The sequence below is a fragment of the Centropristis striata genome, chromosome 17 (genome assembly GCF_030273125.1).
Source record: "Centropristis striata isolate RG_2023a ecotype Rhode Island chromosome 17, C.striata_1.0, whole genome shotgun sequence".
Taxonomy (NCBI): domain Eukaryota; kingdom Metazoa; phylum Chordata; class Actinopteri; order Perciformes; family Serranidae; genus Centropristis; species Centropristis striata.
Genome location: NC_081533.1, coordinates 1882379 through 1905978, shown reverse-complemented (window position 1 = coordinate 1905978; position 23600 = coordinate 1882379). Strand labels below are relative to the sequence as shown.

The following is a 23600-nucleotide window of genomic DNA, read 5'->3' as shown; positions in this document are numbered from 1 at the left end:
TCATTTGACGTCTTTTTGGTCATTTTTTGGCCATTTTGCATATTTTTGTTGGTCATTTTGTGCCTTTTTTGGTTACTTTATGTTTTCTTTTGTCATTTTGCGTCTTTTTGGTCATTTTTTGGCCATTTTGCATATTTTTGTTGGTCATTTTGTGCCTTTTTTGGTTACTTTATGTTTTCTTTTGTCATTTTGCATATTTTTTGTCCATTTTTGTCCATTTTGCATTTTTTTTTTGGTCATTTTGTGTCTTTTGTGTCCATTTTTTGTCCATTTTGCATATTTTAGTTGGTCATTTTGTGTCTTTTTTGGTCATTTTATTTCTTCTTTTGTCATTTACGTCTTTTTTTGGTCAGTTTGCGTCTTTCTTGTCCATTTTTGTCCATTTTGCATACTTTTTTTTTCGTCATTTGGTGTCTTTTGTCATTTTATGTGTTATTTTTGTCTTTTTGCGTCTTTTTTGGTCATTTTGTGTCTTTTTTGGTCATTTTGCGTCTTTTTTGGTCATTTTGCGTCTTTATTGGTCATTTTGTGTCCTTTTTTGTCCATTTTGCATCCTGCACACAGGATCAGGATCAATGTAGACCTGGTTTCTGGCGGCTCTCAGGCTTTAGACTCAATTAGAATCAATAACAAATCCCATTACAGTCGGTTTAAACAGACTAAGTCACTCTCTAAGACTCTGGCTCGGTGTTTTCTCCCGGTGCATCATGGGACACGGACCGCGGAGCAGACTCGGACCAGAATCTGGCAGCGTCCGGCTCCAGAAAGAGTCTGTAGCATGTGGCAGAGATCAGTGTGGAGGAGTGGAACAAGTGTTGGCCTCCCAGTTTAATATTGATTCATAACTCTGAGCGCTCATTTAATTAACAGATTATCACCTTATTCTCTTCATGTTCCACTGCAGCAGCGTCACTTCAACTTCCACACAGACTTCTTTCTCTCCGTCTCTCCTTTATTTACACTGTTTTAAATGATTTCTCAACACTTTTTACCAAAACCTCGCCTTTCAAACTAACTGATGGCTCCAATTCTGGCAAAAAAAGTTTCTGCTTCCCCAAAAACACAGTTTATCAGAAGCCCAAAGCTGAAGAACAGCATCATCATCATCTGCTCACATGTTGCAGGTTTCAGGTTCTTCTGACCCACAATCCTCCTCCAGCGACAAGAAGGTCAAAGGTCAAGGCATCATGACAGAGTGATGTGTCATTTTGTGTCTTTTTTTGTCATTTTGGGTTGATTTTTTTGTCATTTTGCGTCTTTTTGTCATTTTGCGTCCTTTTTGCCATTTTGCATCCTTTTTGCCATTTTGCGTCTTTTTTTGCCATCTTGCATCCTTTTTGCCATCTTGCGTTCTTTTTGTCATTTTGCGTCCTTTTTGCCATTTTGCGTCCTTTTTGCCATTTTGCGTCATTTTTTGTCATTTTGCGTCTTTTTGCCATCTTGCGTCCTTTTTGCCATTTTTCGTCTTTTTGCGTATTTTTTGTCATTTTGTGCCCTTTTTTTGTCCATTTTGTGTCTTTTTGTTTCCTTTTTTTGTCCATTTTGCATCTTTTTTGGCTATCTCTCAACTTTTTTTGGTCATTTTGTGTCTTTTTTTGCCATCTTGCGTTCTTTTTGCCATTTTGCATTTTTTTTGCCATTATGCGTCCTTTTGCTATTTTGCGTCCATTTTGCGTCCTTTTGCCATTTTGCGTCTTTTTTGCCATTTTGCGTCTTTTTTGTCATTATGCGTCCTTTTGCTATTTTGCGTCCATTTTGCCATTTTGCGTCCTTTTTGCCATTTTTTCGTCTTTTTTGTAATTTTGCGTCTTTTTTGTAATTTTGTGCCCTTTTTTGGCCATTTTGCGTCTTTTTGTTTCCTTTTTTGTCCATTTTGCATCTTTTTTGGCTATCTCTCAACTTTTTTTGCCATTTTGTGTTTTTTTTGGTTATTTTGCGTCTTTTTTTTGTCATTTTGTATAAAATGAAAAGTAACATGTCCAGATTCTGCGATGGTTTGACTTGGTCAGGGAGGTTGCAGTTGATGTTAAAAGTGTAAATAATGCAGCAGGAGTCTTAAAGCTTCCACTCATCATCTTTCCTGCTTCTCTTTACATGTATTATATTTATATTTTTATCATATGAATCATATAAACGGAGCGTTTCTTCCTCCTCAGTATATAAACTCCTGCTGATGCTCCTCATCTCCTCCAGCTACTTAAACTCTGAACCCAGCGTCCGGCATTAAAGGTCGCGGGTTCGACTCCCGCTCCACGTGTCCCCGTCCCCCCACCTCCTCCTCCTCCTCCTCCTCCTCCTCCTCCTCCTCCTCGGCTGCTCCTTCTCCTTAAGTCCTTAGTAAACAGTGAGCTGAGTGAGTGGCGGCGGCGGGAAGTGGCGGCTGATCTCGGCACGCTGCAGCGACGCCTCCGTCCAAAGAAAATCACTGGCTTCAATTACTGATCAGGGACAGAACCGTCCCCGTTACGCAACAGACGGGACCCGGACCCTGCTTCATCACACACACCTGCACACACACACACACACACACACACACACACAGGGTGACAGACTCCAGCAGGACGAGGTTTCATCTTCCCAAAGTTCACTTTGTTCAATTTCTTTCTCATTATTGTTGCTTTTCTTTCTCTTTCGTGTCTCTCTTTGTCACTTCTCCATCACCTCACAGCCCCACACCTCCTCCTCCTCCTCCTCCTCCTCCTCCTCCTCCTCCTCCTCTTGTGTCTCTTTTAGTTATTTTGTGTCTTTTTGAGTCATTTTGTGTATTTTTTGGTCATTTTGTGTTTTGTTGTGTGTTTTTTTGTTATTTTGTTCCTTTTTTTGTGTCCTTTGTTGTGTCTTTTTTAGTTATTTTGTGTCTTTGTAAGTCATTTTGCATCTTTTTGTGTCTTTTTTTCACCATTTTGTGTCTTTTTTTAGTAATTTTGCATCATTTTGTGTCTTTTTTGGTCACTTTGTGTCTTTTTTAGTTATTTAGTTTCTTTTTTGATCATTGTGTGCTTTTTTTACACCTTTTTTTTTCTCCATTGTTGCTTCTTTCAGCTCACTATAAGGAGAAATTCTCAGAGGGATTTCTGCTCCAACGCAAGAACTCTCTCTCTCTCTCTCTCTCTCTCTCTCTCTCTCTTTCTCACTCTCTCTTTTCTCTGACAGCAGCTCAATGCTGCCGCCTAGCGGAGCAGAAAGACATGGCAGCCTGCCAGGAGGAGAGGAGGAGGAGAGGAGAGAGAGGAGGAGGAGGAGGAGAGGAGAGAGAGGAGGAGGAGAGGAGAAGAAGGGAGAAGGAGGAGGAGAGGAAGAGGAGAGGAGGAGAGGAGAGAGAGGAGGAGGAGAGGAGAGGAGGAGGAGGAGAGGAGAAGAAGGGAGAAGGAGGAGGAGAGAGGAAGGGAGGAGAAGAGGAGGAGAAAGAGAGAGAGGAGGAGGAGGAGAAGGAGGAGGAGAGGAGGAAGTTGACAGGAAAAAAAGAGTATTGTTTGTATTTTTCTCCTTTGTTTGAGTTTGTTTGCACTTTCTGTCTATTCCTTCATTTTTTAGCCGAACAATTTTGGTCATTTTGTGTCTTTTTCTGTCATTTTGTCTTATTTTTTGTCATTTTGCGTCATTTTTCATTTCACACACACACACACACACACACACACACACACACACACACACACTGCTGCCTCATAGATGATCTGGTGAAAAAGGTCAAAGAGTCTGAAATGAGTCAATCTTGATATTCTGCTGATTTGAGTCTTTCTGAGCTTGTTGTTGTGACTCAGAGTCTTTATGAAGCTGCTTTACGTCATTTATTATCTTTAACACGTTATTTAAAGGTGACTCAAGTCTGTCGGCTTAAAAAAAGATTCTTGATGTGATGTTTTATAACTGTCACTAATGACTAAATGAGAAGAAGTCACTGACGGGTCAAAGGGAAGAAGCAGCTGCAGCTCTGGAGTCTTTTATTGTGGCGGGGTGGTGAAATCAGTGTTCACTTTGGAGAGCTCAGAAGTGATTTTAATTGAGTTTGTTGGATGTAAAAAACTATGTGAAAGTGGAGAAAAGCTGCCAAATTGCTAACTAATGTAGTTATTTTGTGTCTTTGTAAGTCATTTTGCATCTTTTTGTGTCTTTTTTCACCATTTTGTGTCTTTTTTTAGTAATTTTGCATCTTTTTGTGTCTTTTTTTGTGTCTTTTTGGTCACTTTGTGTCTTTTTTAGTTATTTAGTTTCTTTTTTGATCATTGTGTGTCTTTTTTGGTCATTTTGTGCCTTTTTTTCTCCATTGTTGCTTCTTTCAGCTCACTATAAGGAGAAATTCTCTCTCTAATGTTCTCACCAGCTGATCAGAGCTTCTGATAGAGGAAAGTAGATGTTGTGATTAACCCTCTGAAATAATATTCAGATGTTAAAAAAAAGAAAATTAAATAGCAAAAAAAAAAAAAAATAAACTCATAAAAATTAAAAACATGCACAAAATAAATAAAACCACAAAAAACCTAAAATAAATATTAATAATAATATTCAGATGTTAAAACATAAAAATAGTAAAAACAAAAACAAAATAAACTCATAAAAATTAAAAACATGCACAAAATAAATAAAACCACAAAAAAACTAAAATAAATATTAATAATAATATTCAGATGTTAAAATATAAAAATAGTAAAAACAAAAACAAAATAAACTCATAAAAATTAAAAACATGCACAGAATAAATAAAACCACAAAAACTTGTGAAAATGTAAAAAAATAAAATGCTTTCATGTACTGAGCCAGTACAAATACAACGTTAAATCAATGTTAAAACACACAGTAAGTGTGTGAAGTACATAATAATCAAGAACACATTAAACATAATAAGAGAGGAAAAATGCAGATATGTCATGTGTGCACATGAAGCATGTTCAGCCTGTGGATTAGCAGCAGGACTCCATGTAATGTATGTAAATCCTGCAGAAAAACAGCCGCAAGGTACAATCCTCCACATTCATCCAGCCTGGTTCTCCAACCGGAGGAGCAGATTATACTAAATGTTCCTCTGAGCTGAGAAGCTGAAGGAACGTAGGAACTCTCAACGTGTTCATCAAGTCTCAACACTCTCTTTATATGTTCTAGATCTTTATATCTTAAAAACAGAGCGCTGTGCAATCAGTGTCTGATTTATTCAACTTTAGAACTGATAAACACAAAAACTCTGGGTTTTTAGGAGAATGAAATTGAATAGCCTACTGAATATAAAATTAATTTAATGATGGATGGATGGATGGATGGATGGATGGATGGATGGATGGAGGAATGGATGGATGGATGGATGGATGGATGGATGGAGGAATGGATGGAGGAATGGATGGATGGATGGATGGATGGAGGAATGGATGGAGGAATGGATGGATGGATGGATGGATGGAGGAATGAATGGAGGAATGGATGGATGGATGGATGGATGGATGGATGGAGGAATGGATGGAGGAATGGATGGATGGATGGATGGATGGATGAATGGATGGATCAAATCAAATCAAATCAAATCAAGTTTATTTGTATAGCCCTTTACAGTAGCCGGAAGGTACCCAAAGTGCTTCACAGGAAATCCATAAAAACAATACATAACACATGCATAACATATAAGTACAAAATAAAAGTGCTGCAGTGCTGCAAGGTAGTACAAGCCATAGACAATAGCCATACATAGAAAGGTACAAACAAAATGAGTAGACCTAAGAAACAGAGTTGGCAGAATTAAATGCCAACCTAAAAAAGTGGGTCTTCAACTTTGATTTAAAAAGGCTGAGATCAGAAGTGAAACGAATGTCAGGGGGCAGTTTGTTCCACAGCCTTGGAGCAGCGACGGCAAAAGACCGATCGCCCCACTGTTTAAGCCCACTGATGGATGGATGGATGGATGGATGGATGGAGGAATGGATGGAGGAATGGATGGATGGATGGATGGAGGAATGGATGGAGGAATGGATGGATGGATGGATGGATGGATGGATGGATGGATGGATGGAGGAATGGATGGATGGATGGATGGATGGAGGAATGGATGGAGGAATGGATGGATGGATGGATGGATGGATGGATGGATGGATGGATGGATGGAGGAATGGATGGATGGATGGATGGATGGAGGAATGGATGGAGGAATGGATGGATGGATGGATGGATGAATGGATGGATGGATGGAGGAATGGATGGATGGATGGATGGATGGATGGATGGATGGATGGATGGATGGATGGATGAGAAGAACATACACTTATATTTTCCTAAAATATTTATTAGATAATTATTTTTAAAGGATTTTTGCGTGGATGCTACTTTTTAAATGTCTTTTTTGTCATTTTGTGGTCAATTTGTGTATTTTTTTGGCCATCTTATGGTTTTTTTGGTCATTTTGTGTCTGTTATGCCATTTTGCGTCTTTTTTTGTCATTTTGTGTTTAATCTGTGTCTTTTCTTGGTCATTTTGTGCCATTGTTTTGTAGGCCGTGGATGGAGAAATGCCACCTATAAATAGGGTGGTATCACTAATTGACGGCATCATTTCCAATTAAAAATATTTTATAATCTCACGTACCCCCATTTGAGAATCACTGCTCCCTACCATCCCAGTGGTTTCTCTTTGGTTTCAAAACTAAAAAACTTTAAAACTTTAGCAGGTGACAGATTTGCTGAATCACAGTTATATAAAGTGAATTATTGTGGAAGGAGTGTCAGCACCACGGACAGCACCACATCATCAAACTCTTCATATCCAGAAGGATGGATGGATGGATGGATGGATGGATGGATGATGGATGGAGGATGGATAGATGGATGGATGGATGGATGGATGATGGATGGAGGATGGATAGATGGATGGATGGATGGAGGAATGGATGGATGGATGGATGGATGGATGGATGGATGGATGGATGGAGGAATGGATGGATGGGTGGATGGATGGATGGAGGAATGGATGGATGGAGGAATGGATGGATGGAGGATGGTTGGATGGATGGATGGTTGGAGGAATGGATGGATGGAGGGATGGAGGAATGGATGGATGGATGGATGGATGGATGGATGGATGGATGGATGGATGGATGGATGGAGGAATGGATGGAGGAATGGATGGAGGGATGGAGGAATGGATGGATGGATGGATGGGTGGATGGATGGTTGGATGGTTGGAGGAATGGATGGAGGGATGGAGGAATGGATGGGTGGATGGAGGAATGGATGGATGGATGGATGGATGGATGGAGGAATGGATGGATGGGTGGATGGATGGAGGAATGGATGGATGGATGGATGGAGGAATGGATGGATGGATGGATGGATGGATGGATGGATGGATGGATGGATGGATGAATGGATGGATGGATGGATGGAGGAATGGATGGGTGGATGGATGGATACAAGTGAATATAATAAAGTTAAATTAAATGTATGCATGTTATCCATTTTTCAGAATATGTCCAAACACTTAGGAACAGAGCTGAAAATTACGTAAATACACAGCAAAATGAATATATTTATTTTATATGATCTAGATCTGGGGTCGGCAACCTTTACTAACTAAAGAGCCATTGTTGGCTGAAAAAAGAGAAAAATATCGTAATGGAGCCACAAACCTTATTTTGAGCCTTACAATGAAGACGAAACAGCCTACTGAGTCTAAATTAGCCTACCAACAATATTAATAAGTCATTATGAGCATTTATTTGAATGATTTTGTCAGAATGTCGCCAAGACTCAAGTGCAAATGAGAAGCTGGACAAAAAAATTCACAGTAGATTTAGAATCAAAGGGAAACTCTAAACTAGACTTGATGTTTGTGCAAAATTTAGTGGTTAAGATGCCGAGCCACAGACGTTCTTGAGCTATGGTGCACATTTTAGTTGACTAAAATGTAAAAATAACATAAAATGTAATGCCGTTTATAAGCAACACATTTTTATAATTGAAGAATACGGATTGCTTTTGGCCTACACCAACAATAAATTAAAATAAAAATGTTAAGAAATAGAAAATACATTTCATTCGGTCTAATTCTTTTGTCACAGCCACAGGGAGCCATTGACCCCTGATCTAGACCAGTAGTTCTCAACCTTTTTGAGTCGCGACCCCCAATTTAACATGTATGTTGTCCGCGACCCCCGCTCAACCAAAAAAATAAACAGAATTACCAAAAAAGACACAAAATGATAGAAGAAAACTAAAATACTTAAAAAAGAAACAAAATGACCAAAAAAGACACAGAATTACCAAAAAAAATACACTAAATTACTAAAAAAGACACAAAATGATTTAAAAAAGACACAAAATTACCAAAAAAGACACAAAATGGCCCCAAAAAGAAACAAAAGACACAAAATGACCAAAAAAAGGAAACAAAATGTCCAAAAAAAGTCACAAATTGACTACAAAATTATCAAAAAAAGACACATAATGACCAAAAAAGACACAAAATGACTAAAAAAGACCCACAAAATGACCAAAAAAAGCCATTAAATGATCAAAAAGACTAAAACACATGTGGAGACAGAGCTGACTTCCAAAATTATTTGGCGACCCCCAGAAATCATCTCGCGACCCCAATTGGGGTCCCGACCCCAAGGTTGAGAATAGCTGATCTAGACAAACCAAACCAATCCAAAAAGAAAAACCCCTCCCCTGGAGCGTTCTTGACCTCAGCGGCTCCAGTCGACATGGTGACCTCTTGTGTAACTATCAGACTTCAGTGTTCCCGTTCTGTTCGGGGAACGGAAGGTTTGTCGGTGCTTAGCCCATTAACGCCGTTATGTGTGTAAGTTAGATAATTATTGCTGTCGTACGGCTGCAGCGCAAGTGTGTGTGTGTGTGTGTGTGTGTCTTTGTATAAGCAAAGACGTCTTATCTTTACATTCCAGACCGATGTCCATTTAAGCTTTTAACACTTTACCTAAACACACACACACTTACCTCAGTTAGCCCGAGTGGAGACAGTGTGTGTGTGTGTGTGACAGTCAGCGAGGAAAAGAAAAGAGTGTGTCAGTGTGTGTGTGTGTGTGTGTGTGTGTGTGTGTGTGTGTGTGAGTTTTGCTAGCGAACGTATTTTCAATTTCCTCTGACCCTGGAACAACCTTTCACAGCCGAGGTGTTTAGCTTCGGCTTTAGAGGCTTAGAGGGACACAGGAAGCACACACACACACACACACACACACACACACACACACACACACACACACACACACAATGTCAGAGAGAAGACAGAAAGATTGAGGTAAGAAGGAAAAAGGGTTTTGTTCCGTTCTTCCGTTACAATAGTTTTGGATTTTTCATTAGTTTTAGCTTTTTTAATTTCGTTTTGATTTTTTTTTTTTTTTTCAGATTCAGTTAATGAATTGTTTGGTTTTTAATTTTTTGGGTCATTTTGTGTATTTTTTGGTGATTTTTTTGTCGTTTTTGGTGATTTTGTGTATTTTTTGGTGATTTTGTGTCTTTTTCTGTATTTTGTGTCATTTTTTGGTCATTTTGTGTCTTTTTTGTGATTTGTGTCTGTTTGGGTCATTTTGTGTATTTTTTGGATAATTTGTGTCAAGTTTTTGGTGATTTTGTGTCTTTTTTAGTCATTTTGTGTTTTTTTTTGTAATATGTGCCGTTAACAGTTAAACACAGCTGCTGATGCAAAGAAACACAATGTACTTAAGTTACTAGATTGAGGTAAGAAGGAAAAAGGGTTTTGTTCCGTTCTTAAATAATGACTGAAGTACAAAACATTTTTTCAAAACTAAATAAAAAGTTTGATGGTTTTATGATATAAGATGAAGTCACTGCAGAACAAAGGTTATAATAGTTTGGGATTTTTCATTAGTTTTAATTTCGTTGTCAATTTTTGTTTTCAGATCCAGTCAGTTTTTATTCGTTTTAGTTTTTTGTAATGGGGTCTATGTTGGGTGCCAGATTAAAAAAAGTCACAATAACAATAATAATAACTTTTTCTTGTAAATTTGTCCCTTTTTTTTTCTTTAAATTTGTCACTTTTTTTCTCTTAAATTTGACGATTTTTTTCTTTGATTTTTGTCACTTTTTCTCGTAAAATCGTCACTTTTTTTCTCACGAATTTGTGAATTTTTAAAAATTATTTTTAGTGTTAGTTTTTATTAGTTGTAGTTGTTTTGTAATGGGGTATTTGTTGGGTCCAGATTCAATAAGGTCACAATAAATGTTTCCTTTATTTCCTTTGTCTGATCCATCTCAGCCCCAATAAGTTTATCAAGTCATTAAAAAAAATGTTAAAAGTTTGAGGCAGCAAAAGTTGCCAGTTGTCATTGACAGTAAAAAAACAGTTATTTTACAGATAATTCTTAAAAAAAAATATGAATCATACACAGTAAATATCTGTATTTAAATATATATAAATTGGTAGAATAACTAAAGTTGTTTTTTTTTTAACTTTAATTATTATTATTTTAAATCCATTAAATAAAGAAAATAAATAAAGATTTGCTGTAAAAAAAAAAAAAGAAAACCCCAGAAAGTTACCTTAATTTCCATCCAGCAATATTCTTTTTTTTTTTTTTACATAAAATTCACTGTAATTTAACATTCAAGACCATTAAGCAATTAAATAATACTTTAAAAAATATAATAAAACTATAATAATTTTCTGATTAATTTTCCATATTTCATTCTTCATTCTTCATATTTCATTATCATTTTTATGAAAGTAATTCAACCTTTTTTATGGCATTTGCACTTAATGTAGAGAATAAAAGAAGAAGAAGAAGAAAACCCTGTGAAATAATCCAGTTACTTTCTGGAGAACATTTTTTACCGTGTATGCAAATATCTGTTTATAGAGATGAAAGAGAGTTTTTCCATAGTTCTATTAAAAACTCCTGTAATTCATTTAAAACACAAGATGCTGAGAAAACAAACACATTTGACCTAAAGACACAATTAAAAAGCTATAAAACCATAAATAGCATTAAAATACAGTCAAGATGTGAAACATAAAAAGAGTCAAAAACAAGACAATGACCTCATTACCACACACACACACACACACACACACACACAGGGCCGCCTGGGTGTTGATGTCATTTTTTTTTGTCATTTTGTGTCTTTTTTTGGTTAATTTTGTGGGTTTTTGTTGTCAATTTGTGTCATTTTTAGCCATTTTGCATCTTTTTGGTCATTTTGTGTGTATTTTTTGGGCCATTTTGTGTCATTTCTGGTCATTTTATGTCTTTTTTTGTTAATTTTATATATAACTTTTTTCTTTTATGGAGTGGTGTTGATAAATGAACATTGTAGAATTCTAGAATTGTAGATTTGGTGCTAAATTGAACAATTTTTTGACTATAGAATTGATAAAAATGGTCAAACATGCCTCTAAAATACCACATTAACATGCTGTTATTAATGATACCAATGAAAAGTCTTTTGTCTGCACTTTAATTTGTAGAAAACCCACATAGCTGGGCGCAGTTTATAATGGTCATTAATTCATTTACAAAATAAACATCATGGTGTATTGAGGAAGACTTGAAACTAGCGATTTAGACCATAAACTCATTAGAAAAATGCTTACTAAGGTAATAAATCTAGTGAGAAGGAGGCTCGTTTTCCTTTTGACGCTCATACAAACGGACTTCTTTTTGCAGCCAGTGGAGTCGCCCCCTGCTGGCCATTAGAGAGAAGTGTTCATAATTGGCACATAAATTAAGTTATGTAAAAAAAAAAAAAACATGTTGTGTGAAGTTCCAATGATCTTTGACCACCCAATTCTTAATTCATCCATTTTTTGGCGCCATACCCCCTGAAAACTACTTACATCTGGAGTTAGAACTAGTAAGAACTAGAATTATATCACAGATATAAACCAGTAAAGTTGTATTTAATATCCATGTCTGTCCAGATGTGTGTAGCCATGACAGTAAATAATGTTTCAAGTATGGACGCTGCTGCAAATAAAGCTACAAACTACAAAAATAGGACGCTTCACAGACATCTTCAACCCGGCAGCAAGGAAGAGCTTTTCCATCAGATGAGTGTCACTAATTCAGTATCTGATCAAATGTTAAATGTGATCACAATCTTACGAGTTATTGTGTTGAATAATGGACATAATTTTATCATTAATAGGCATTTGTGTGTCATTTTGGCAATATAAGAGCATTAATTGTTGGCAGGAAACGTGTTTCGTGAGGTGAGAATGCACTTCGGCTTTGGTTTCACTTTTCAGGCCTGCAAGTTGCCGCTTATTCATGTCCAATATTGATGTTTTTTTCTTGTGCAGCGACCTCTAGTGGCCTGATTAATTATGACAGGAGGAAAGGAGGAAGTGAGGACCAAGAAAGTGTGTTTTTAAACCTCCTTGTTGTCTCAGAATGTGTCAGCAAAAGTTTCCCACGAGCTGAGACACTTGAGATTTACACAAACCAGCTAAATTAAACTCAGTTGTCGGCTCGTGATTCTGTGGTAAAAAAGATGCGAAATGTTCTTCTTCATTTTGTCGAGTCATCTGGGAACGGATTAAAGTCTAACGAGTGCAGTCTTGACCTACGGCAGCAGCTGAAGACGGCACAAACAAAAACTAAACAACAACAAACACCATCTGATGATCACGACCAGACCGGAGCACCACAGGGCCTGCTCACGGGCCCATTAGCAGTGATGTTTGAGGCTTCAAACCCACAACCTCACCAGCCACAACAGCACTGTTTTGTACAAAGCAAACTGGAGTGAACCGACTTGTCTTTCTTCGCCCTGCAGACATGGAAACACAAAGTTCTGATCAAATGAAGCTCTAATTAAGTTGTCGCACACCAACATTGTGGAGTCGCATAAAAAAGCCACATCCGAGTTTTACTCAGAAGTCTTCCCACAAGCCCCCATCCAGAAAATTTAGCGAGGAGGGGGGGCGGCCACTTTGTACTTAATTAGTTCAAGGAATCTGCATGAATGTTTAACCACACTTAGTCACTGACCCCTGGATCCTGTGGGCACAGATACTTCTGTAAATAGATCCCCAAATATGTCTTCTTCTCCGCTTTGGTATTTGTTTTTATGTAAGTCATAAACTGAACATTGCAAAGCAAACTTTGTTGTTGTGTTGTTTTGCAGAGTGCCATGAATAGTGACCTGCTGAACTTCTGGTTCTGGATCTGAGGAAACAGCTTCAGCCGTCATCTGTCCCACATTTACACAGTGTCTATTAACAGGAAACATCATCATGATATAGTTCCTTAGTCATTTTGTAATTTTGTGGGTTTTTTTTGACACAGCGTGGAAAAAAAGACACAAAATGACACAAAATGACAAAAAAGACGCAAAATGGCCAAAAAAGACACAAATTGACCACAAATTGACAAAACAATTAGAAAAAAAGACATAAAATGGCAAAAAAGACATAAGATGACACAAAATTACAAAAAATGATGCAAAATGGCCAAAAAGGACACAAATTGACCAAAAAAGACACAAAATGAGACAACATGAAAAAAGTCACAAATTGACCAAAAAAGACACAAATTAACCAAAAGACACAAATTGATAAAAATTACAAAAAAATAAAAAAAATGATAAAAAAGACACAAATTGACACAAATTGATAAAAATTACAAAAAATTAAAAAAAATGATAAAAAATACACAAAATTACAAAAAAAGGACACACATTGACCACAAAATGACCAGATACTTCTCTAAATATATCCCATAATATGTCTTCTTCTCCGCTTTGCTATTTGTTTTTTATATAAGTCATAAACTGCACATTGCAAAGAAAACCTTGTTGTTGTGTTGTTTTGCAGAGTGCCATGAACAGTGACCTGCTGAACTTCTGGTTCTGGATCTGAGGAAACAGCTTCAGCCGTCATCTGTCCCACATTTACACAGTGTCTATTAACAGGAAACATCATCGTGATATAGTTCGTTAGAGCGCCACGTGGCCCGTAAAATGAACCATTAGACACATCTGTAACGCCTGAGACACTCCATTGACTTCATGTTTCTTTATGTTGTTGTGTTGTCGACCTGTTATTGTGCATGCATCACTCTGCAGCTGCTCTAACTGTTAGCTAAGAGCATGCCATGATACAATGTGCAGCACTAATTGGTGCAGCCTGTGATTACATAGCAAGGTTCATTGTGAATTAATGTAATAAAAGCCTTTCCGATGACCGTCTTTTTCCACAGACACTCTGTGAAGCAGCTCCAGAATATTATTTACCTGCCCGTTTAACCTCTTTAACCCTTAACTTACCCCTGAATGCACCTCACCATCTGCTCCTAGAGGCTGTGTGACGCCATGAACGAGTTGAATAATAAAAACCAAGAACAAAAAGCCAATAAAAAGGTGTTAATTTAGTTCCCAAAGATACATCTGTCACAGATGGACCATATCAGAATAATAATGAGAAGAGACTCTCACCTTTGGGAAGCAACATAAAGACAAAAATATGGGATTAATATTGATTTTCAAACCTGAAAAGGAACAAATAAGAGAATCATAATCCACAGCTTTTTGCTCACTCCAAACAAGACGGTGAGAACGATTCAACTCTGGCTCTGGAAAATAACTGGAACCTCGTTTCTGCTGCATGACTCGACTCGACTCGGCTCGAGTCACAGGAAATCTTTGTTTTTTGGGTTTTCCATGTGTAAAAGTTGTGGAAAAAGACACAAATTGATCACAAGATGACAAAAAAGACGCACAATGGCCCAAAAAAAAGACACAAAATGAAAAAAAAGACGCAAAATGGCCAAAAAAAGACACCAATTGACCACAAAATGAACAAAAAAGACACAAAATGAAAAAGACACAAAATGACAAAAAAAAGACACAAATTCACGACAAAATGAAAAAAAGACACAAAATGACAAAAAAAGGACACAAAATGACAAAAAAGACACAAATTCACGACAAAATGACAAAAAAGACGCAAAATGGCAAAAAAAGGACACAAATTCACAACAAAATGGCAAAAAAGGACACAAATTGACTAAAAAGACACAAATTCACAACAAAATGGCAAAAAAGACGCAAAATGGCAAAAAAAAGACAGACAATGACTATTTTACACAGGTTTTTATCATTATCATATAATAATTATGATTATGTATTCATGGAGACTTGGAGACTTCATGTATTCAGTAGTATCCTCAGTAACCATGGTGACGATACACTTTGAACCCTCCAGTCATCACTCTGTTCTCTAGTGAAAGGAAACATGTTGTTAAATGTGTTTTTAATCTCTAGAATCACAAGAATCTGAGCTTTTCACTGATATGTAGCATGAATATCAACTGAAACACAGACTAACAGACCTTATGAGGACACTAACAGGTTAAAGGACCAGTAATTCACCGTGTCCTCTCACTAAACTTTGACGAGGTTAAACAGTCATCCAACATATTTTTCCGATGCGCTCATTAAAAGGACCAGCGCTGCCTCAATGTGTCCTGACTGGTTCTCCTGCAGCAGATACTAATAATCATAATAATAATAATAATAATAATAATAATAATTATAGCTCCCTGTGACTTCCCATCATCCTCCACCCACACACTCCAGCCTGTTTGAGGCTCTGTATGGGGACCCAGCAGCTCCTGCTTGGTCTGGACTCTGTGGAGCCTCAGGACTGAACCAGCAGGTTCCTGTAACTGTGTGAGTCAGGCTGCAGCGTGATGATGTCACAGCGCCATACGACTCTATGATGATGTCACAGCGCCATACGACTCTATGATGCTTCCTGTAGAAACTGTTGGGGTCCATGTGACCCTGAAGACAAGAAGGGACTCATGTTCAATGATCAACATCACTCCAGAAAAGAAGAAAAGACACAAAATGACCACAACAAATTTTCTACAAAAAACACACAAACAATAAGACAGAGGTGAACAGGACAAGAAGACAGTGTGTGTATGTGTATCAGTATGTGTGGAAGTTGGAGTGTGTAAGCCTGAGATCTGCCTTTGTCCAGTCTTTTGTGGGTCAATTTGTGTCAATTTGTGTCATTTTGTGTATTTTTTCATAATTTTGTGTCTTTTTTTGTGATTTTGTGTCTTTTTTGGGTCATTTTGTGTCTTTTTTTTTGTCATTTTGTGTCTTTTTTTGATAATTTTGTGGGTTTTTTTCGGTCATTTTGTGTCTTTTTTTGGTCATTTTGTGTCTTTTTTGGTCATTTTGTGTCTAAAACGATATATATCCTGATATTTTTATCCCAAAGTGAGAGCAAATGTTCAGTCATAATCAAAGTTGTGGTAATTTTTGTCTTTTTGGGGTCATTTTGTGTCCTTTTTGAGTTATTTTCTCTCTTTTTTTGGTCATTTGTGTCATTTTTTGGTCATTTTGTGTCTTTTTTTTTTTTTTTTTTTGGTAATTTGTGTTATTTTGTATCTTTTTTGGGTCATTTTGAAAGTTGCAATAATAACTAGAAAATTTCCTCTGGGGAAATTCTGAAAGGGCCACGGGGGCTACTGCCGGTGTGTGTACACTATGATGAGACTCTTCAGAGATTTCAAACTATGCCCTTTAACCTCAAAATGTGTGTGTGTGTGTGTGTGTGTGTGTGTGTGTGTGTGTAATTAAAATCACATAAAGTTACCTGTGTGTGTGTGTGCTTGTGTGTGTGTGTGTGTGTGTGTGTGTGTGTGTGTTTAAAGCATGTGTATGCATGTGTGAGGAGTGTGCTTGCTTACGTGCATGTGTGTGTATCTGTAACTGTAATCACATCAAAGATCAAAGGCAATCAGATCAAAGCAATCAACAGAATTAACTGACACCTGCTAATGAAAGAGTGACAGCAGCCAGAGGTGGACAGACTGGAATTTCTGGCCTCGAACAGAAAGCATTTTTGTCAAAACCATAATACCTATCATTGATCCGACTTCACTTTGAGCGTCCCGAGTTCTTCCTGAACGTCTACATATGATTTTTTTAAAGAAAAATGAAAAAATAGCTTTGTTAGAGCGATCTAAAAAAACTGTTCCATCTTCCTTTTTTCCCAAATCTTCCTGCGTTTTTAATATGGGAGCCAATGAGGCTGTTGGTGCATGTTGGTGGATCATCTGTGCGTCCTACGCCCAAACTATAACTCTGACAGCTTTACCAGAGGATTGTGAGGGAGAAGACTAATTTTCCTACGTTTCTATGTATAAATTATTTCTGTAGAGTGGAATTTGCGGCCTGGAGCGCAGTTTTCAAATTTATTTTTTGACAGTTTTTTCTCTCCCTCTACACTCTGGCGATGATGTCACACACTGTGACACGAACATTTCGTGCAATACACACCCATTATAATCTCAGAATTTCTCCAAAAATGATTATGGTCATTGAACAGGGATTGATAAAAAACTATATGACCTATCGAAACGTGGATTAATACACCGATATACAAGACTTGTGTCTACTGTTTAAAGTTTAAATGGAGTCTCTCGGTGAAATTATGCCGGAGAAGTAGACGTTTAAAAATATCCAATTATTGTTCTTTTTCGCTCATTTTTTTTCGGCCGTCCCATTCATTTCAATGCAAAATTTTGGGCAGTTCTCCGCGACTTATGTTGCGAAAAATTCGTATTCTGTAGAGAAAAGTAATAGCACACCGATCCCGATCAAACCGCACGTTTTGATATATAATTTGTCCTGCAACTCTTCAAGTTGTAGGACTAGTAGCGGGACGAAAAGCGTCCGGAAGAGGAAGAAGAAGAAATCCACAGTATAACAGTAGTGCAGCACTGGTCCCTACAGCTATTGCTGTATGGGACCAGTGCTCAGTGCGATTGCCCCGTGGCCCTAATTATAAAACACACAGAAATAAAAGAGTATCAATACAAACATCCCCAAACTAGGAGTCTCTCTGCAGCGCTCCATAGGGGAATGTTTTTCCAAAAGGCCTTGAGTCAGTTAAACAAAACAGAATGTTTGTTGAAGATTTATAACTAAAATCTCAAATCAATCTTCAGGTTCTCAGACTTCTGGTCCGTCTGGTCTGTCTGCTCCCTGGTGGAGCAGAAGACAAAGATGTTTTTGACAGAAACCTTAAACTGTGCAGAGAGAATTCCAACCAACAGATAAAAGAGAAGCTAAATGAAGTAATTACTGTTTACGAGCAGCCACTGGCTCCGCGTGTTGTCATTTCTGACTCATTTCACCAACGTTTAGTTCCTCTTTGACTCTCTGGCTGTCAGAAGCTCCGCAGGGATCCAAACGCTGCTGAGGATGGTTTGAATTAAGGAAATATCTGTTGGTGTCGCACTCAGACAGACAGACGGAGCTTCATCCTCCCTCGTCAGTTGCCATGGTGACAACAAGAAAGGAGGGATGAAATGAAAGTGTCGGCTTTGATGTTGGAAGCGAAGGAGACAAAACTTCTCCTCGTCTTTAAAGAAGAGAAGAAGACGTGACAGAGAATAAAGAAGAGGAATCATTTCATTTTCATTTCACTTCTTTCTTTCTGTCTTTTCTTTCAATGTTTCTTTCTTCCTTTTTTCTCTCTCTTCCCTTTCTTTCTTTCTTTCTTTTCTTTCATCCTTTCATCTGTCCGTCATCTTGTTTAAATTTGACACAAACTTCACTCAGACTCAAAATGAACTGATTAATAATTGGGTGGTCAAAGGTCAAAGGTCACTGGTACTTTACAAAACACGTTTTTTTGTTTTTCTTACACGACTCAAATTATTTGCTAATTGTGACAAAGTTTCATACTAATTCATACAAACTTTTGTATCCAGAAGGTCGACTTCACTGTGACGTCATATTATCCTGCAAAATCAGCACTTTTCTGACTGTTATTCAGCGCCATAACTCAAAAGGGAAAATTGCACACACACATTTCAAATTTAATCAGATACTGAGCTGATGACACGAGTCTTGGATGCCCACTTTGAAAGTTTTTTTTGGTCTTTTTGTGTCTTTTTTGTGTCATTTTGTGTCTTATTTAGTAATTTTGTATATTTTTTGGTAATTTTTTTGTCTTTTTTGGGTAATTTTGTGTCTTTTTTTAGTCGTTTTCTGTCTTTTTTGGGTCATTTTGTATATTTTTGGGTAATTTTGTGTGTTTTTTTAGTCGTTTTCTGTCTTTTTTGGGTCATTTTGTATATTTTTGGGTAATTTTGTGTCTTTTTTGGGTCATTTTGTGTCTTATTTGGTAATTTTGTATATTTTTTGGTAATTTTGTGTCTTTTTTTGCTACTATGTGTCATTTTGTGTCTTTTTTGGGTCATTTTGTATATTTTTTGGTCATTTTGTGTCATTTTTTAGTCGTTTTCTGTCTTTTTTGGGTCATTTTGTGATATTTTGTGTCTTTTTTTAGTCATTTTGTGTCTTATTTGGTAATTTTGTATATTTTTTGGTAATTTTGTGTCTTTTTTTGCTACTATGTGTCATTTTGTGTCTTTTTTGGGTCATTTTGTATATTTTTTGGTCATTTTGTGTCATTTTTTAGTCGTTTTCTGTCTTTTTTGGGTCATTTTGTGATATTTTGTGTCTTTTTTTAGTCATTTTGTGTCTTATTTGGTAATTTTGTATATTTTTTGGTCATTTTGTGTCTTTTTTGGGTCATTTTTTGGTCATTTTGTGTCTTTTTTTGCTACTATGTGTCATTTTGTGTCTTTTTTGGGTCATTTTGTATATTTTTTGGTCATTTTGTGTCTTTTTTTAGTCGTTTTCTGTCTTTTTTGGGTAATTTTGTGATATTTTGTGTCTTTTTTTTAGTCATTTTGTATCTTTTTTTGCTACTATGTGTCATTTTGTGTCTTTTTTGTGTCATTTCTGTCATTTTTTGGTCTTGGTTATCAAAACAGTATTTGCATAGAACTGTATATACATCTTTTATTTTGCCCATGCATGCATGGTTTTATACATTCTGGAGTTTGTTCTTCTGATGACAAAGTTTCACACAAATTTAAATAAGATAAAATAATGAAGCAAGAGTTTGAAGAGACTTCACTGTGACATCATATTGTTCTGTAAACACTTTTCAGCCATAACTCAGGAACACGTTTCATATTTAATCAGATTCTGATGTGATGACACTAATGTTGGACAGTGTGTCTATTAACTGATGTTTAATCCAGACCTGAGTGCTTTTATGACACATCTTCACTTATTAAACCTCTGGATGAACTCGTGCTGCTCCACTGGAAAGTCTTGCTCATGTTTTTACCAGATAACCAACACTTGTTTTCTAGCACCAAGTATGAATTTAGCCATAAAGTATTTATTTCTCTGGTGGAGCTGACTCTAGTGGGCGTTTGGTCTGCTGAGCGTCTGTGTGTCCTCGAGGTGTCACATCACACAACCAGGCCAACACACACATCCCTAAACTATTAGCAGTGTGTGAGTGTGTGTGTAACAACCTATTTCACACAAACATCAGCAGCTACACACTCTGTGACACACACACTGTTGTTAATCAGCACTTTATAGATAACACATGGAGCATTTTCTGGAGTTTTGGGATCATTTTGGGTATTCTTTGTCTTTTATTTGGTCATTTGTGTCATTTTTGGTCATTTTGTTCCTTTTTGTGTCTTTTGTGTCATTTTGTGTCATTTTTTGGTCATTTTGTGTAAATTTTGCATATTCTTTTGGGTAATTTTGTGTTATTTTGTGTCTTTTTTGGGTAATTTTGTGTCTTTATAACGATTTTAAAACACACAGAAATACAGTTTGGGGATGTGTGTATTAATACACACATCGCTGAACTATTAGCACAGGGGGCACAGAGAGTGTGAGTGTGTGTGTAACAACCTATTTCCCACAAACATCATGAGCCACACACTCTGTGACACACACACACTGTTGTTAATCAGCACTTTATCAATAACACATGGAGCATTTTCTGGATTTTGGGGATCATTTTGGGTATTCTTTGTCTTTTATTTGGTCATTTGTGTCATTTTTGGTCATTTTGTTCCTTTTTGTGTCTTTTTTGTGTCATTTTGTGTCATTTTGGGGTCATTATGTGTATTTTTTGGTGATTTTTTGGTCTTTTATTTGGAAATTTGTGTAATTTTTTGGTCATTTTGTGCCTTTTTTGGCAATTTGTGTCGATTTATGGTAATTTTGTGTATATTTTGGTAATTGTGTGTATTTTTTTGGGTGATTTTGTATATTTTTGGGTTATTGTGTATATTTTTTGGTAATTTGGGTCTGTTTTGGTAACTTAGGTCTTTTTTGTGTCACTTTGAAAGTTGCAATATCAATTACAAAACACACAGAAATACAAGAGTATTAATACACACATCGCTGAACTATTAGCACAGGGGGCACAGAGAGTGTGAGTGTGTGTGTAACAACCTATTTCCCACAAACATCATGAGCTACACACTCTGTGACACACACACACTGTTGTTAATCAGCGGTTGATAGATAACACATGTAGCATCAGTTTCCCATGATGACACACACACGCCGCCAGCTATAAAACACAGTTCACCAGGTCAACGTGGTGTGTGTGTGTGTGTGTGCCCTCATGACAATGCAATGTGTGTATTCAGAGGTTCATTAGGGCCTCGGTATGAGTGTGTGTTTGTGTTAAATCATGTTTTACGAGTGTTTGTATCTGATGGTGAGGAGGCAAATAAAGACATCTGGCCTCCATGAGTCAGCTGTGTGTGTGTGTGTGTGTGTGTGTGTGTGTGTGTGTGTGTGTAGCAGCGTGCACACACAGTTTAGGTGGATGCAGGATTCATTCATCTAAAGAAAAAAAAACTAAAATCAAGCTTTTATTTTGAAAATATAGCAGATTTTTGTTTAGTTTCGTGCTTTTTGAGCCTTTTAAGAACCTGCTTGAGGCCAAAGTGTGTGTGTGTGTGTGTGTGTGTGTGTGTGTGTGTGTGTTTGTGTGTATGTATGTGTGTGTGTGATTGTGTGTGTGTGTATGTGTGTGTGTGTGTCTTGGTGGGAAAAGTTCAAACTTATAAGTGACTCAAGTTCTTCGAAACTTTCAAAGTTTCCCGACACACAATTAACATGAGACATTTATTTCGTTTCACTCCTGAATCAGATAATGTCATTCGTCGTGTTTCTATCGTGGGATTTCTTTGGCATTTTAGAGGTTCACATGATAAAAGCTTGATGGAAACTAGGGATGGGAATAATTAATCAATGATTGATTAATGGTCGTTAAGAATTTGATCAATCACGTGGAAACATGGCGAGCGTTCAGTTCTGTGGTCGTACGTCAATCAGCCAACAAGCTGAGAATTAAGATGGATAACGCTACAGTTAGCAAAACTGCTTGATTATTGGGTTGTTTTGTGTCATTTTGTGTCTTTTTTTGGTAATTTGTGTAATTTTTCGGTTATTTTGTGTCTTTTTTTGGTAATTTTGTGTCTTTTTTTTGTAATTTCTGTCATTTTTTGGTCATTTTATGTCTTTTTTTGTTCTTTTGTGTCTTTTTGGGGTAATTTTGTGTATTTTTTTGGTCATTTTATGTCTTTTTTGTAATTTGTGTAATTGTTTTGACATTTTGTGTCTTTTTTGGGTCATTTTGTGTATTTTTTTGGTAATTTGTGTACTTTTTTGGTAATGTTGTGTCTTTTTTCTGTAAGTTGTGCCATTTTTCTGTAATTTTGTGTATTTTTTGTAATTTTGTGTATTTTTTAGGTAATGTGTGTCTTTTTGGGATTATTTTGTGTATTTTTTGGTAATTTTGAGTCTTTTTTTGGTAATTTGTGTATTTTTTGGTAATTTTGAGTCTTTTTTTGGTAATTTGTGTATTTTTTGGTGATTTTGTGTCTTTTTTGGTCTTTTGTGTCGTTTTCAGGTCATTTTGTGATTTTTTTTTGAGTCATGTGTATTTTTTTGGTAATTTGTGTCATTTTCTGGTCATTTTGTGTCTTTTTTAGTCATTTTGTGTATATGAGTATATTTGTAAGTGCACAAAACACTACCAGTTAACAGTGAAACAGCTGCTGGTGCAAAGAAACACAATGTACTTAAGTTACTATAATAAAAGCATTAAACTATGATCATAAAAAGGAACAAATTAGCGATAAACACGGTTAATAAGTCTTCACTAACGCTGCTCGCTTCCCAGAAATCATAACGATAATCAGTTAGTCAGTTTCCCAGCTGGAGAAGTGACTCTATACACACACACACACACACACACACACACACACACACACACACCAACATACACATTTCTCTGAAAACTTCCCCAGAGAGGTCTGTATCGAATCAGATCTAAAACGGCAATTACAGTAATGCTGCTCGACACTTTAATGTTTTCGTATTCACCGTGAACACACACACACACTCACACACACACACACACACACACACACACACACACACACACATATCGAAACAATCCCCAAAACTCAGAGCTATCAAGTCTCTGCTAAGCCTTAATAATGGGCTCCATTATAATTCAACTTTCTTCATATGTGGTCAGGAACAAAAGAGGAATGAAAAACTGGCAGCGCTTCACACACACACACACACACACACACACACACACACAGTAGTAGTTGTGCTGTCAGAAGGAGAATTTGCTGGTCAGGCCGCAGCTATTTCTGGTGGAATATTAGTAAAAGTGAGTGGAGGAGATGAGGAGATAGAGAGATGAGGAGATAGAGAGATGAGAGGAGAAGAAGAGGGATGGAGAGAGTTTGAGAGGAAGAACCACAATCA

General features: G+C 36.8%; 1 protein-coding gene across 1 annotated transcript in view; it reads right to left on the bottom strand.

The window, feature by feature from the left end:
• The window catches only part of LOC131990114 (cytochrome P450 26B1), a 73928-nt gene that overhangs the window by 45694 nt on the left and 4634 nt on the right, over window positions 1-23600 (bottom strand). Inside the window, exon 2 of the mRNA XM_059355516.1 lies at window positions 15522-15737. Within this exon, the coding sequence (XP_059211499.1) occupies window positions 15522-15737 (216 nt within the window). The remainder of the gene's footprint in view (window positions 1-15521; window positions 15738-23600) is intronic.